General features: G+C 43.2%; 1 protein-coding gene across 1 annotated transcript in view; it reads left to right on the forward strand.

Moving 5' to 3' along the window:
- LOC119648902 (ATP-binding cassette sub-family G member 1) overlaps nt 1-16,742 on the forward strand; it is a 102,334-nt gene that overhangs the window by 67,279 nt on the left and 18,313 nt on the right. Inside the window, exon 4 of the mRNA XM_038050806.1 lies at nt 4,675-4,804. Within this exon, the coding sequence (XP_037906734.1) occupies nt 4,675-4,804 (130 nt within the window). The remainder of the gene's footprint in view (nt 1-4,674; nt 4,805-16,742) is intronic.

Consider the following 16,742-nt stretch of genomic DNA (forward strand, 5'->3'; position numbering starts at 1 on the left):
CCCTCGCAGCTCGACGATTGGTAAGGATAATACCGTCCACAACAGAAGTGTTCAATATCCTGTGTTTTCGTTTCGGCTTTTGGCAAGCCAGTACAGATCTCTCTCTTATCGTAACGATCGCTTTCTTTGCTCCGGGCTGGCATTCTTATAAATTTTCCAATTGGCCAGCGTTTTATCGTCGGAAAACTTGTGGTAAAGGCGTTTCTTTTCACACACGATCATTTCAACATCGTCATTCCAAGGCCAAGTATTTCGGTTGATATCCCGCTTAGCTGGCTTGGTGACCCCGAGGGTTGCAGAGGCGCGTTGTTGATCTTGCCTTTCATCTGGTTCCACGATTCTTCCAAATTCGTAACCGTTGGTAATCGGGTAAGTGAGATCATTTCTTCTTTCTCCTGACGAAATCGCCACCATTTAATGCGTGGCGAGCCAGTGCGTTGCTCACGCAGTTTTTTTGGTGGTTTATTTCGCTGGACGGTAACCACCAGCCAACCGGTAATGAGATGTAGTCATCAGCAGGCACATGACGAGTCTTTTCATCGAAAAGCTGCCAAAAGGCATCTTTCTCGGCATCAAGTCGACTTGTGTGTGGCGCGAACGCAGTGAAGGAGTGAATAGTCCGCTCAGCTGATATAATGATGAGCTTCATCAGCCGCTCATCAAATCGTTCGACACGGTATCACGGAAACCCTCTAAGATGGCAATGCCAACACCATATTGAGTGTGTAGACTACCAAAATATAGAAATTTATAGCCATTTTTACCGCGTTCGCGTTCTATGTCGCTTCTTTTGGCACCAGACCATCGGGTTTAAAGACAGAGCAACTTATACACCCATCTCTAAAAAAAGGACTTTCCCGGCCGTGTCAAGCATATAAAACGGTCGGTATGCAGACGAGACCTCCGGGTTTCCTTTACCCTTGCTGATCAGCGCGAGTGTGGCTATTTTCCATCGATAAGGAAAAATATCCTTCTGCAAGCAAGCGTTGAACGTCTGAAACAGCAATTCTAGCCATTGGCGAAACACCACTTTGTAAACTTCCGCGGGATGCCATCAGGACCTGGCGCTTTCTTGTTTTTCAAAGTGAGAACCGCTTCTTCGAGCTCTCTCATTGTGAAAAGGGGCAATCCTCGATGCTTTTCGCGCTATTGATATCAACCCATACAGGATTGGTGAGGGACAATGCCCCCACAATTCCGTCCATCTGGTCGATACTTGATATGCAGAGCCTCCGCAGAGGCCCGATTTTCAGGGTGATAAGCTTATAACCAAGCCCCCACGGGTCCTCATTCGCCTCGTTGGCAAGGTTCTGCCAGCCGCGAGCTTTGCTTTTATTTATAGCGCAACCAAGGCGCTATAGTGGACTCTCCTTTTTGCTGATTTATATTGTGCCTTTATGGCGCATGCTTCCTCGCTGGCGTGCAAATGTTGTACCAAATGGCAGAGCATATGACACTCCCTTCGTAGGTCGACAATTTCTGCCATCCACATAGAAGACTTATCGCGCTGGGGCATGGAAGCCACACACGCCGTCGTTATCAAGTTCATCACTGAATTTACAACGGTGTCAGCTGTGACACTACCACATTCCCGAGCGCCCTCCAGCGCGGCCCTGTCTGCTCCATGAGCTTTGACGAACTTCCCGATGTTCACCCCCGCGACATTCCACAGGCAGGGGGAGCGTCGCGTTGGTGTTCATCGGCAAGTAGCGTCAACCACTTCGAACGCGATGTACTGGTGATCACTTGCCGAAAAGTCTTCTGGGACTCGCCACCCGTCCACCGATGATGCCAGAGATTCCAACGCAAAATTGATGTCAGGAATGCTTCCTTCACAGCCTGGGCGCCGAAATGTTGGCGTGTATTCGATATTTAAAACTACGAGTCCGGTTCTCGCCGCCATTTTCAGAATCCGTTTTCCTCTGGCATCTGACTGAGGCATGCCCCATCCAAAGGCCCTGCTATTAAAGCACCCGCCTACCAGGATTCGTCCCTCCGTGCTCGAAACGGCGTCCTCCAGAGCAACAAGCCGGCGCCGCAAGTGCGGCATCGTCTCGTTCGGCGTCATGTAAACGCTAAAAAACGTTATTCCTAAACACCGGATCCAGACAAACCCGGTCCCCTGACCTTCGGCAAGAACACGTAGTCGAACGTCGTCCCGAACCTTGCCTGTTCGCTAGGTCAAGTTGCCATGAGGATGGTTCCTTGTTTCGGTATTGCTCGCTAATTAGCACTAGATCAGCATTTACTTCCGCAGCGAACTGGTGAGCAGTTGCACTCCGGTGCATGCTGACATTGATAATGCCGGTTTCTTTGGGAAAAGGTGTCAAAAACTCTGTTTTGTTCCGAGATTCTGTTTTAAAAATTCTGTTTTAAAAATGTTGGCCTATCGCTTCCGGGACCTAAAGCGGAAGTAGTATTGCTTAGCAGAAGACGAAAGGGGACAACACTGACAACCAACCAACCAGCCAGCCAGAACCAACGCTTAAATATTTGTGAGCAGTGAGGAAGGTTAAAATAAGATCCCTATAACGATTTCGATGATGTTACCGACCGTTACTGGTGGAGTAAAGCAAAGTCGACTCTTTTTATCTCAAGGGTAGTTTGTTCCGTACTAATGACACAGTCCCAATATGGGTAACCACGTTAGAAAGCAAAACCTAGCTACATGAAACTAAGAATATCGACTAGGTATACTCGCAGTGGATACCAGATAATATCAGTTGGATGGAATCCCGCGCTTCTATGATCAAATGTATGCAGTCGGAGGATCTACTATATAACATAAAAGGCAGCTGATTCTATCGGAATCTATCCCGGAATAACGTAGAAGCTAAGCCAGATCATGAACTGTTGGATGTACCACGTCATTTCATGGATCAAACATGGATTGAGCAGAACTAAGGCGAAGTGATCTACGAGGTGGCACTGTTTTCGACTGAAAACGGAGACTACCACTCATATGTATACAAATTTGGTCACGACGACCGAACAAGATTGAATGGCGCTAAGGTAGGAAAAATTTAAAAAAAGCACGAAACAAAGAAACTTTGGGCTGCAGTTTGAAACTAATCCATTCATCTTGAAGCAAGTAACTTTAGTGTGTAAGAACTACACTAGGATTAGAGTAGCGCATGCTACACACATAAAAACCCACACACTGATAAGCAGACAGACGTGATAGAAAATACTTGAAAATCACCGTCCTTTCAGCCTCTCAAACTTACCAAAAATTATAATCAATAGACTGACCGACAGCCAAGCGGCCATCAAGGCCTTGTACTCAACGACGACATCTTCCCGGCTAGTGGGGAAGTGCAGACACGCGCTCAACCGTCTGGGCGACGCGCTCAAGGTCACTCTCCTCTGGGTTCCCGGGCATAGGAACATAGAGGGGAATGAGCGGGCTGACGGATTGGCCAGGCAAGGCTCTCGGGGGCTGAGTCTACTCGCACTACCAAGCAGCCGCGGGCCTGAGATGGCGAAGGTTTACAAACTGTGTCAAGTCAAGGAGAATTTTGGCCCGCTTATAACATACCCCGATCATGAGAGCTCCTGTGCCAGACGCGTGCAAATGCATTCAAGATTACGGCGGTCTGCACGGGGCACTGGCCCATAGGGGACCATGCCGCTAGGCTCGGCATACCCTACAACTCGCATTTCCGAAGCTGCGGAGAAGGAAAGGAAACCCTCATGCACTTTCTCTGCGATTGCCCAGCTCTGGCTAGGGTCCGACTGCGGACACTGGGTAAACCATTCTTTGGGGACCTCAGAGAGATTTCTAGCTGCCGGGTTGGAGAGCTGCTTTCCTTCGTGAATGCTACGGGCTGGCTCTGAAGATCCGAGCCAGCTGGACTCTGCTTCCCTGCTCCCATAACAACAGTCATTGTTTTAGGAGTTTGTGGCATCAAAACGGCGCACCAAAGCGCTAATTAGGCTCCTCGGAGCACTGATACCTACCTACCCCAGAGTGGCCAAGGGGTAAAGAAAGCTGAAGTACCGGAGCAAATCGGACCAGGATGAATAGCCTCTAAGAGGCTTTACGTCTTTTTCGAAAATCGTGAAAACCCGGGCCACTGAAAAGACAGATCCATGACTTCTAGTGCGAAGAAGGTTCAAGGTTAAAACATGTGTATATGAACTTGGAAAAGACCTTGCTATAACTGGATAAAATGCCTCAGCCTGTGAATTTTTCTTGGTTTGAAAGGTCATCAAGGGATATAGAATCGTATCTGCATATAATCTGTTGAAGGCTGCAATCGTTCCACGTTCTTCAATTATGTGGGGCACACAATTATTACTCATCCAATGTCTTACGAAATGTTCCATCTTACCGATAGCAATCATTCAATAGCATCACCACTTACAGTTACAGTCTTGGAAGGAAATTCAAGTAAAATTCGCCTTTTTATCATGGTGTATTATGTAATGACATAAAATATCAGCATGACCTTTGTAAATGAGCAAAACCAACCAGTTTTTTACTGAAACAAGTATTTCAGTGACGATGGCTGCAAAAGTATCTAATCTATACTGTATTTATGTATGTGTTGTGTACCTATTTCGTCCTATTTTGTCTTTACGGAATGTATCTATTAAATATTGTTCACTTTATTTCTGCTATTTGTGATTCTATTATGATTAATAAAAAAATTACATCATTTTATTTTTCAGTTCAAGAAATCGGTAGAAGAACTCTTCTTAATGGCGTCAGTGGTACTTTTCGTAATGGAGAGCTTTCTGCAATTATGGGGCCATCAGGTGCCGGTAAAAGCAGTCTTCTCAATGCCATATCAGGTTATAGGTGAGTAACCTTTACACAGATTACATTATCATTTACAATTTACAATATGAGCGCCTCTAGCATGGTCTCAGCAAAACCGGTTAAAACGACAATTCACCCACGACTTAATGACTGTTGCCTACCTTAAAACGTGAGTAGCATTCACAGTTTTATGGGCGCATGCTTTCAACTCAAGTGAATTATTAAATGATGTAAATATTATTCAATCGATATATGCCGGCAGAAGAAAGTCTTGGTCAAGGTTGTATCTGGGTTTGTTTGAAAATTGTACAATATTTGACTTTTACGTATTCATGTATGTTAATATGATGCACTCGCTGACAGGGTCATTTATATAGAGATTAAATCTTAGCAGAGAAAGTATCAACTGTATTTTTAGTACTTTATACAGGAATATTGATTAAGATGATTTAATTGGGTGCTTTGATGGCCAACCAAAAATTAACTAAAGTAACTGAATATATTTTCTCAGTCCATTGGCCTATAATTTATGACATAGTTTTTCTGGGTATCTCCTTAATATATAAAATTAATAGATATAAATCCATAATGTATCTACATATCAACATATTGAAAGGAGAAGGCGAGTCTGAGAAAAAGATTTTTTCCTCTTAGGAACGTTAAGGGAAAACTATTAGATAACTCAATTTATATAATTTTCTAGGTATCTGTTTATGTATCTCTCATTTGAAAGAAATGAACTCTATTTTATGTCGGATATGTACCCCTCTACAAATCTCGAATGATTCAATATGTATTCATCAACAGTGCAACAATTCACGCCTTGATCTGTACGTTTGGGGGGCTCACAGACCTTTACAATTAGACAGTAGACGTAAATGCATCGAGGCTTCCTAACGGATTCGTTTTACGTATCTCACGCAGCGGGAGTAAATCACCACCTAAATTCAGACGTCTGATGCGTTCATAGGTGAGGCATTCCCACGTATCATGCTAGATAATTCCTGTTCTCAATATATGGCCAACTGCTGAATTATGACCAATCAGATTTGCCACAATAGGTCACGTAATTGACGTTACGAAGTCGATGGTAAATGGCCAAAAGGCCGTCCGAAACAATGGTCGCTTGATACGGTCGATGTTGATATGTTGCCAAGGAGAATGTCAGTTTCTACATTTACCCTTGTTAAAAGCCTTCCCCCGTTTTTCAACCATTGGAATGGAAGACATGAGTATATCCCACCATGCATCTTTCTGGTTCATTCCAATCTTCCTTGCATTTGAGGATAATTTTAAATCTTTTACCAAACATATGCATGGGGATCTGGGGGATACAAAGGTATTACAAGAACTAAACTCAATCCTACCAATCCTCTGTGCCGCTCCTGTCCGTTGCCCCCATAGCCCTACACAAATAAGTCTATGAGCTGCTCTCATTACAATGCTGTGATTATATATACATACGTATATACCTGAGAGCTGAAAATTGAGTAATGCATCCAAAGATGCGCCAAATGTCGTCATAGCACCGGTAATATGCGTCGAAATTTTCTGTAAAGCCACTTCGAGGCCAATTTACGTTTTCTTCAAAGCTTCCACTTGATGTAGGCCCACTCATTTCTAATCAATTTAAGCAAAAGGCGATTGGGAAGGTCAATCCAGAGTAACGACACCATTTTATCGAATCTAGTACATGCCAGCTGCAATGTTTTTAGTCAGTGTCCTCCTGAAAAATTCAGTCCTTGTTTTTAAGAGATGAACTGACGTTTAGCAAACAAGTGAAGCAATGGCGGCTTTACGGTTTCTTCTTAGCAAACAGTAACAATGTATTCTTATAAAGTTCAACCATGGAAGCATTCAGGTTGATGGCCACTAGGTACAAAGGATCAAAACCTTTGATGGGAACAGCCCCAAGGATGAACCTTGACTGATGCTGGACAATTTGGGTTGATGGTGGTACAGCTACATAACCCAAAAAAAACACCCCTTCAATCGCAATTAATGTTTTCCTATGCGTAAGCAAATCAGAACATTCTTTTTGGATAACAATGATTTCTTCACAGTACTTGCCATTTCAGACATTCAAATTAAGTCAGTCAGTGTTTTAATTTTGCTTGTCCTTGACGCAAGGGCAAGCCTAAATTTTGCGAAAACAAGATAACGATGATTTTTTCATTCAATTTACTAAAATTTTCACGTATCCTTATGCAAAAAGCAAACAAGCAAATGAAAATAACCTTAATCGCGCGCATAGAGTCGTCCACCACGGATCACAAACTCAATCGATACTTCTCGCACTTCAGATGTCTATGAGGCGGGGACTTTGGGCCTTGGCATCCTTAGGTTATGCATAATATTGGAGGCTAATTCCTTTGGCCAAAAAGAAATTATATTCGAATGAAGGAAAGATGAATTAATGAAGAATGGGGCCAGTGAAACAGCTCTAAAGGGATTAACATCAAGGAAAAAAACCAAGATGTTGTTTAATTTACCTAACCGCCCTGCTTGCATGGAGTATGGATGCATGCCATTCATCGCGTAAGAATTTGATAATCCTTATCCTAAATGTATGAAGCGCACAAAAAAATTTAATCAAAACAGCAATTAGCCAAACTGGTACCGATCATATATGACTACGAAGACGGAAGGTTATTTTCATTCGCAGTTTCTTCCGTACAAATCCTCTTATGTGCGCACTAGTCAGTAATACGGAAACTGTCGCTTTTCTATTCCATTTGATTTTAAATGTCAAATGGAGTAATTAATCTCAAAAGCTCAGAAAAGTATTCTTATAGTTCGATACAAAGTTCTACAAATTTCTCTCCGTCACGATTCCTTTATTTTCCTCTAAAATCCATTCCACAAGAGCAAAAAATTCCTTACCAGAAATTGCATGACTCTGAAAACCACCTACACTCTGACACTTCAAAATGCAGTCACAACAAAAGCTGCCTTGAATATTTCCGTAATTTATATGAAGCTGTTCTGCCTCATTACAACGAGAAAATCCCCAAAGAATCAATCAAGAATCGAACAATCATCATCATCAACGGCACAACAACCGATATCCTGTCTAGACCTGCATTAATAAGGAATTCTGGACATCTCAGTTTTGCGCCGAGGTCCACCAATTCGATATCCATAAAAGCTGTCTGGCGTCCTGACCTACGCCATCGCTCCATCTCAGACAGGATCTCTCTCGTCTTTTTTTTCTACCATAGATAGTGCCCTTATAGACTTTCCGGGTTGGCTCATCCTCATCCATATGAATTGAGTAACCCGCCCACCGTAACCTACTGAGTCGGATTTTATCCACAACCTGACGGCCATGGTATCGCTCATAGATTTCGTCGTTATGTAGGTCACGGAATCGTCCATCCTCATGTAGGGACCAACAATTTTTCGGAGGATTCTTCTCTCGAACGCGGCCAAGATTTCGCAATTTTTCTTACTAAGGACCCAGTCTTGTACAGTAAGAGCTTTGACCCTATGGTGAGACGTTTCGAGTGAAACAGTTTTTTAAGCTAAAATAAGCTCTGTTGACTGCCAACAACCGTGCACGGATTTCATCATCGTAGCTGCTATCGGCTGTGATTTTTGACCCTAGATAGGAAAAGAAATTATCAATGGTCTCAAAGTTGTAGTCTCCAATTTTTATTTTTCCGGTTTGACCAGTGGGGTTTGATGTTGTTGGTTGGTTCGTTTTCGATGCTGACGTTGCCACCATATATTTTATCTTGCCTTCATTGATGTGCAGCCCAAGATCTCGCCCCGATGGCCGCCTGCTCGATCTGGATGAAGGCAGTTTGTACGTATCGGGTGGTTCTTCCCATTATGTCGATATCGTCAACATAGGCCAGTAGTTGGGTGGACTTAACGAGGATCGTAGCCCTCGCATCTACCTCAGTATCACGGATCATTTTCTCGAGGGCCACGTTAAAGGGGACGCATGATAGATCATCCCATTGTCGTAGACCGTTGTTGATGTCGAATGGTCTTGAGAGTGATCCTGCTGCTTTTATCTGGCCTCGCACATTGTTCAGGGTCAACCTAGTCAGTCTTATCAATTTCGTCGGTATATCGAATTCTCTCACCTCGTGTACAGTTTTACTCTGGCTATGCTATCATAGGCAGCTTTAAAGTCGATGAAGAGATGGTGCAACTGATGTCCATATTCCAACAGTTTTTCCATCGCTTGCCGCACAGAGAAAATCTAATCTGTTGCTGATTTGCCTGGACTGAAGCCTCTTAGATATGGGCTAATGATGTTCTGGGCGTATCGGTTTATCCGGCCTAGCAAGATAGTGGAGAATATCTTATAGATGGTACCCAGCAACGTGATACCTCTATAATTGCTGCACTGTGTGATATCTCCCTTTTTATGTATGAGACAGATAATGCTTCGTTGCCAATCGTCAGGCATTGATTCGCTGGCCCATACCTTGAGCACAAGTTGATGAACCACTTGGTGTAACTGGTCGCCTCCATATTTAACCAATTCGGCTGTAATTCCATCGGCTCCTGACGACTTTTGACTTTTAAGCCGATGAATTGCACGGACTGTATCTTCTATACTTGGTGGTGGTAGTATTTGTTCGTGGTCTTCAGTTGTCGGGACCTCCAACTCGCCGATGTTCCGGATGTTCAGTAGCTCATCAAAGTACTCAACCCATCGCTCTAATATGCCCATTCTGTCGGAAATTAGATTTGCCTTTTTGTCTCGGCAGAACGATCATCGAGGTGTATAAGGCTTCATCATACTGACTTGTTGGTAAAACTTGCGCGTCTGGTCCAATTGCCCGCTATACTTTTCAAGTTCACAGACTTGTTGATTCTCCCAGGCTTCCTTTTCCCGTCTGTGAAGTCGTTTCCCTGCACGTGCCCGTGTACGACATTACTCGGTATGCAGCATTCTTCCGTTCCGTAGCTAGCTTATATTCATCGTCAAACCAGCCGTTCCGACTTTTTGCGGCTGGGGCCAAGTATCTTTGTGACCATATTTATAATAACGTTCTTCAGGGGGTTGTGAAGATCATTTGTTGATGCTCCTTCTCCAGGATCTCTATTGACTGCGGTTATTGTGGCATCCATTTCGCCCTTATAGGTATTGAGGAGGGCTGTGTTGTGAATGGCTTCAGAATTCACTCTCACCTGATGGTCAGAGGGGATTGTAGGTGGTGTGGTTATTCGAGCTCGTAGTACCATGCCAACGAGATAGTGGTCCATGTCTATATTGACTCTTTATGTGTTCTGGCATTCATCAAGGCTGAGGGGTGGCGGCGTTTAATCAGCACGTGGTCCCATCTGGGGAGGCCCACGTATGTTCGTGAACCGCTTTCCGCGCAAATTAGGTACTTCCAACAACCATTTCCTGCGATACTGCTAACTGAATAATCCAGAGTCCGTTATCATTGGTATCCGACTCCGTCTCTACTTTTCTGTAAAAATTTATAAGTATGATTTTGATATCTCTGTAGGGGCGTGAACGTTCATGAGGCTTATATTTCTAAACTTGCCTCGCAAACGCAAAGTGCATAGCCTTTCGCTTATATTTTCAAAGCGGATAATAGCAGGTTTGATTTGGCTGACTAAGAAACCTACTCCGAGTACATGGTTTACTGGATGGCCACTATGATATACGGTGTAGCGGCTCTTCTCCAGGAAACCGGTCCCTGCACATCGCATCTCTTGCATCACTGTTACATCAGCCTTATATTGCTGCACAGCAGCATTCGGTCTGTACAGGGAGTACACGTTCCATGAGAAAATGCGTAAATCGTTAATCCGTTGTTGCCGGGTTCATCGTTGTAAAATCTATTCTCTCCAGGGCTCCTTCCGTGACTTAGTAACATGGGTTTTCCGTGTAGGGTTGTCAGCCCTTCCCAACCCCCAATCTGGAGGACCAGTGGGGACATTTGGTCCCGTTTTAAGACGCGGGAGACTCGCCTTCATCCTTCTCCGTCTGCAGTTTTTCATTAAGAAAAGAACTCCTAGCGGTCACCACGTGGAGGTGGAGATAATATTTGGTAGTAGAGCTGTTGGTGTTTGTTCAGTAGGCGTTTTCCAGGTTTTAAGCTCCTTCCTGGTTACCAATCCACGTTTCGCCCTGGGACCTATACTACCCTTTGACCGCCAAGGCAACATGTTAAAGATCGTTTTCGGAATATTAGAAAATTGTTATTTTAAAATTTGGAAATATTTAAATGAATTTAGGATTTTGGGGGAAGTTAAAAGCTGATACGATTTTGAACATAAAATTATGTGAAATAAAATAAGTATGCTCATTTTAAAAATGATTTTATATATAAGTGAATGTCACGATGGAAATTGGGGAATTGGAAGGAGCCTTATAAGCAAGCTAAGAGGAGCAAAAACGTGAGAAAGAAAAACCCTTCACATTAGCAAATTAATTTTCTCGGCAGTTTGTTACCAAATAAAGCGAACGAAATGTTGCATATGGTTCGAAGCCGCGGACACTACATAAGATAACTTCATCAGTGTAATCCAAACTGAGGAGCTCATAGTGGAAACTTTATTTATTAAAACTTGGCTTCCGATCAGGCTTCGAGATTTTTTCCCGCAGCCACTCCCGCAAATAATAACTTGTCCCTCTGACATTTTGCCATTGTCCATTGAGATCCTTCTCGTTGATGACCATTCCCCCTTAAAGAACTCTACGAAGTTTATTTCAACAACTCTGCTTCAGCACTGGCTTGAAAATGTGATATCGTTAACTACGTTTTCCTAATACCTTTTTTTCAGGATTTACCTTTTCTATTCTAAACTTCTGATACCGTATGTTGGACGAAATTCCACAATATATGCAGAATCGCCTATGCAGAAAGTGTCAATACTTAGCATTAATTTTTGAAAATATTAAATATGATCAGGACTCATTCGACCTGTAAAACGGGTTTATACTAAGTATCTTCCCGTGTTTTTATAAAAACAGATGCACTTGCGCATAGATACGTAGTATATAAATATACCTTCTCATTGGGTTCTTTTAAACAAGTATCTCAAAGAAAATAAATTAGAAGTAAATGTAGACAGATCAACAATCATCAACATGGAAAATTTCCGCTTAAAACACAATTTAAATTACCAAGGAAAATTTTCCATGGGCGGTTACGCTATTCACAAATTTTGATATCATATCAAACATTTAAAATGCTTCCTGCAATTATTCAGCTGGTGGACTTATTACATTTCTTCTGCAAAATCAACTTCCGTCTTCGTGCCATTTGCAATATCTAATCAAAATAAACTCTAAATCAACATTTTCAAAAAGTCAACGCTCTTTGTCCACAGCCACAACTAAGATTTATTTATGTTTACAGTGGAACTTCCAAGCTAATTCAGTCGACTTGAGACGCCTTGAACTTGATAAACTGCTTTGGTCATAAACTGTAATTATTGTTATTATCAGCAAGACAAGTCTAGATGTTTTTACTAAACTTGTACATATGACGAAGAAGAACTACTGGCCATTAGTCACCTGCGTCTCCAGACGGTAATAATTGCAATTCTGCAGTTCTACAGAACGTGGTAATTGTCTGATATGTATACTTGCTTCGGAATGAGACGTGGCTTATCTATAAATAGCCCAAAGCATTTAGTACGTTCAGATACTGATAGTCAGATAATTCAGTCCAATAAAATATCCCGGTTTGTTATTATCTTTTCTATTTCTTCTTGGCTTTGTTTTCTAAACAATTTCACTCATACCCGTACGTCGGCAGAATCTGCTCAGGGGGTGTTTTCACTTTCAAATTTCAAGGCCAATGCTTAATACAATATTTATACATTTATTGGCATATATTTCGCCGGAGTACAATAGAGAAGAGGTGCTAAGTATGAATTGACGGCGCAACTCAATGCCAGCCATTTATTTGTAGTGCTTTTTCGCAAAGGTGTTATGTTTGACATAACTACACCTTCCTTACCTGTGGTCAGTGCAAGAGACAGTCAATGTGTAATTTACTTTTATAGTCGCTGAACAGACAATGTACAATCTACGTTTATGCTCCCGGGGACACTTTAGATGCTAACTTCATCAGGAACATTTTAATCTAACCAGCAATAAACTTTTTTTGACACATTATTCTCGTCTAGTGAACCATGTATGTATCCACAGAAGATTTTTATGGAAAAGATATTGTTTTGAAATGTTTTTTGTTACGTTCTAAATGTAAACAACGACCATTTGTATATTTAACATAATCTACCAATTCATGGAAAGATATACATGACAGTAATGTCTGGCGAAAATTCAGAAGATGTGAATTGTTTTTTTAGTAGAAGAAAAAGAGAATAGAAAAACAAGTCGCCAAATGCAAATTAGGTGTCCGTTCATGACATTTTTTTTTGTCGGACTATAAAATGATATATTCTACAGCGTTTTAGAGCACAGTTAATGTGTGTGGCGCAGTCTATGGTACCTCGACCTACCGTAACTTTATCAAGAATAGAAATCCACCAAACTTTCCAGTTTCATGTCCTAAACACGTCACACACAGATCAATTTGGACGTTGAGGAGAAAATATTTTATGTTCTATCAAAATTCAAAGATACATTTCGATTGAAAATAATTTGTTTTTGTACCTTCCATTCATGTATATTGATAATTACAAACAAGTCGGAAAACGGAAAGCCGGACACTTCGGGTAGGGTAGGTAGGTATCAGTGGCCGCTCCGAGGAGCCCAATTAGCGCTTTGATGCGCCGTTTTGATGCCACAAACTCCTAAGACCGTGACTGTTGTTACGAGAGCAGGGAAGCAGAGTCCAGCTGGCTCGGATCTTCAGAGCTAGCCCGTAGCATTCACAAAGGAAAGCAGCTCTCCGACCCTGCAGCTAGAAATCTCTCTGAGGTCCCCAAAGAATGGTTTACCCAGTGTCCGCAGCCTGAGTCTAGCCAGTGCTGGGCAATCGCAGAGAAAGTGCATGAGGGTTTCCCTTCCTTCTCCGCAGCTTCGGCAATGCGAGTTGTAGGGTATGCCGAGCCTAGCGGCATGGTCCCCTATGGGCCAGTGCCCCGTGCAGACCGCCGTAATCTTGAATGCATTTGCACGCGTCTGGCACAGGAGCTCTCGTGACCGGGCTATGTTATAAGCGGGCCAAATTCTCCTTGACTTGGCACAGCTTGTAAGCCTTCGCCATCTCAGGCCCGCGGTTGCTAGGTAGTGCAAGTAGACTCCGTCCCCGACAGCCGCCAGCGGAACACCGATTGTATTCGCCGAGGGACTGCCAAGAGCAGAGCCTTGCCTTGCCAATCCGTCAGCCCGCTCATTCCCCTCTATGTTCCTACGCCCGGGAACTCAGAGGAGAGTGACCTTGAGCGTGCCGCCCAGATGGTTGAGCACGTGTCTGCACTATCCCACCAGCCGGGGAGATGTCGTCGTTGAGTACAAGGCCTTGATGGCCGCTTGGCTATGTTACGCTTGGGGTTCGAATCACGCTCCAGCCATCGACAGACTTCCAATATCGCCAGTACTTCCGCCTGGAATACACTGGCGAAACCTGGGAGACCATACGACTTGGATACACCGTGTGTAATCGAGAAAACCCCCGCGCCGATTCCATAGGCCATCTTTGATCCGTCCGTAAAGAATACCGTGTCATAGTCTTGCAACACGCCGCCGGTCTTCCACTTTGCCCTGGTTGGAAGGTCCACAGCAAAGTTTCCCGTGAAGTTCAGCTTGCGTGTGACATAGTCCGTGGGGAATGCCCAGATTTCTCGAGGCATTTCATCTAGGATGTTGCTGTGGCCGTAGGACTTCGCTGCCCAGCATCCGGACTCACGTAGTCTGACGGCACTGCACGCTGCAACATATTTGATGTGGAGGTCTAGGGGGAGGAGATGCAGGAGTACATTGAGAGCATCTGCCGGGTAGGACTGCAAAGCCCCCGTAGCACCTGCACACGCGGTTCTTTGAATCCTATTAAGCTTCGTTCTATTGTATTTCTCCTTCAAAGCCTGCAGTTTGTTATTGCGCTGGTCAAGGAAGCGTAAGTTGTCGCAGATCGCGATGATTTGAGAAGTGTATAATGCATCACGAAAAAACTCAAACAGTTCGATAGTCCTGTGAGGAATATTATCGGTTGACTTCTCATCCACGGTAGCGAGCAGCTGAAGAGGTAGAAAGAACACTTCCATGGTTCTTAACGATATCATATCACAAATGGGTAGTCACCGGAACATGCAGATACCGACGAAGTCATCTCATCAATCAATGCACTCAAACGAAGTAAAGCCTCTGGGCATGACGATCTCCCTTCTGCTACTTCCACTCGTACGAGAATTTTAGTAATCCGAGATTTTTCCCAAGAAAAAGGACACCAGTTTTGAGTGCGACAGTTTTAGGGGTATCTGCGTGCATCTTGCCATCGGAAAGATATTAGTTAGAATAATCCTAGAAAACATCAAAGAACATCTCAAACGTCCAACCGACAGACAGCGGACTGATTTTCATTCTGAATCCTCGCGCAATGGTCCCATCGAGACCCTGCGGATCATTTTCGCACAGCGAACGATGACTTTCGCCAATATCAACAAAACGCTTCTCTGTAGTGCTTTGTGCAAGCGAGGCATACCAAGGAAACTAACAGCTATTATCAGAGTGATACAAGAACGCAAAATGTGACATAACTAAATGTCAGAGAAATTTAGAGAACGAAGGGGAATCCACCAGTCGAGGTAGAAGGGTTCAGTGCTCCAAGTATCAAATACCTCACCAAATTATGGACCTGGATCAAATGGATTTGGATTTGGGAAGCAGGCAAGTAAAGTTGGGGATACGCAATGTCCAGGGAATCCAGGGAATTAATGGGCAGACTTATAAAGCCATTATTTCCGCCGAAAACATACTAAATATTTTTCGGCGTATTAACTATTCTAAAACCGCCTTCGCTGTTTTATCCAAAATTTGCTATGTTGCTATCTCAACATCGGGGTGGAAAAATTTGACATTAATAACTTTTTTATTTTTATTTATTCAGTAAATAATTGTGGACATTTTATGGAAATTTCAGGGAGGCAACTAAACTGGAAATCACTCAGAGAAAAATATGTTGTTTTACAGACATACACATTATAGCGTACCCTTATGTGTGTAGGTATGACTAAGTTAGCGATGTGATGGAGAATGTTGAGTTCAAGCCGACACTCTTTCCGGCTGCATTAACTGAAAGATCGCCTTACTGTATTTCGAAGTTTATTCCTGCACTGATCGCTGACCGGGGTGGCAATACGATATCGACAAGAAAATCGATTTTAACATCGAAATCTTACGATAGATTTTATCAAACATACCTTTTGCTTTCCAAGCACCGATTCTAAAAACACGCTTCAAAATTAGGATCGTCATCACCATCTACAACGGCGCAACAAACGGTATCTGGTCCAGACCTGCCTTAATAAAGAACTCCAGAAATCCCAGTTTTGGCCTGAGGTCCACCAATTTGATATCCGTAGATGCTGTCTGTCGTCCTGGCCTACGTCATCGTTCCATCTCAGGCAGGATCTGCTTCCCCTTCTTTTTCTACCATGGATATTTCCTTTACAGACTTTCCTGGCTAGAGCATCCTCATCCACACGGATTATATGAGCCCCCCCGTAACCTATTGAGCCGGTTTGAGACGGTTATGTTATCGCTCATAGATTTCGTCGTTATGTAGGTTACGGAATCGTCCATCCTCATGTAGGGGGCCAAAAATTCTTCGGATGATTCTTCTCTCAAACGTGGCCAAGAGTTCGCAGTTTTTTTTTTGCTAAGAACCCAAGTCTCCAAGGAATACATAAGGACTGGCAAGATCATTGTCTTGTACAAGAAGAGCTTTGAGATCCTATGGTGATACTTTTCTAGCGAAACAGTTTTTGTGCGTGCGCGGATTTTATTGTCGTACCTGTTATCGGTTGTGATTTGCGAACCTAGATAGGAAAAATTATCAACGGTCTCAAGTTGTAGTCTCATATC

The sequence above is a fragment of the Hermetia illucens genome, chromosome 2, assembly GCF_905115235.1.
Source record: "Hermetia illucens chromosome 2, iHerIll2.2.curated.20191125, whole genome shotgun sequence".
In the NCBI taxonomy this organism is placed as follows: domain Eukaryota; kingdom Metazoa; phylum Arthropoda; class Insecta; order Diptera; family Stratiomyidae; genus Hermetia; species Hermetia illucens.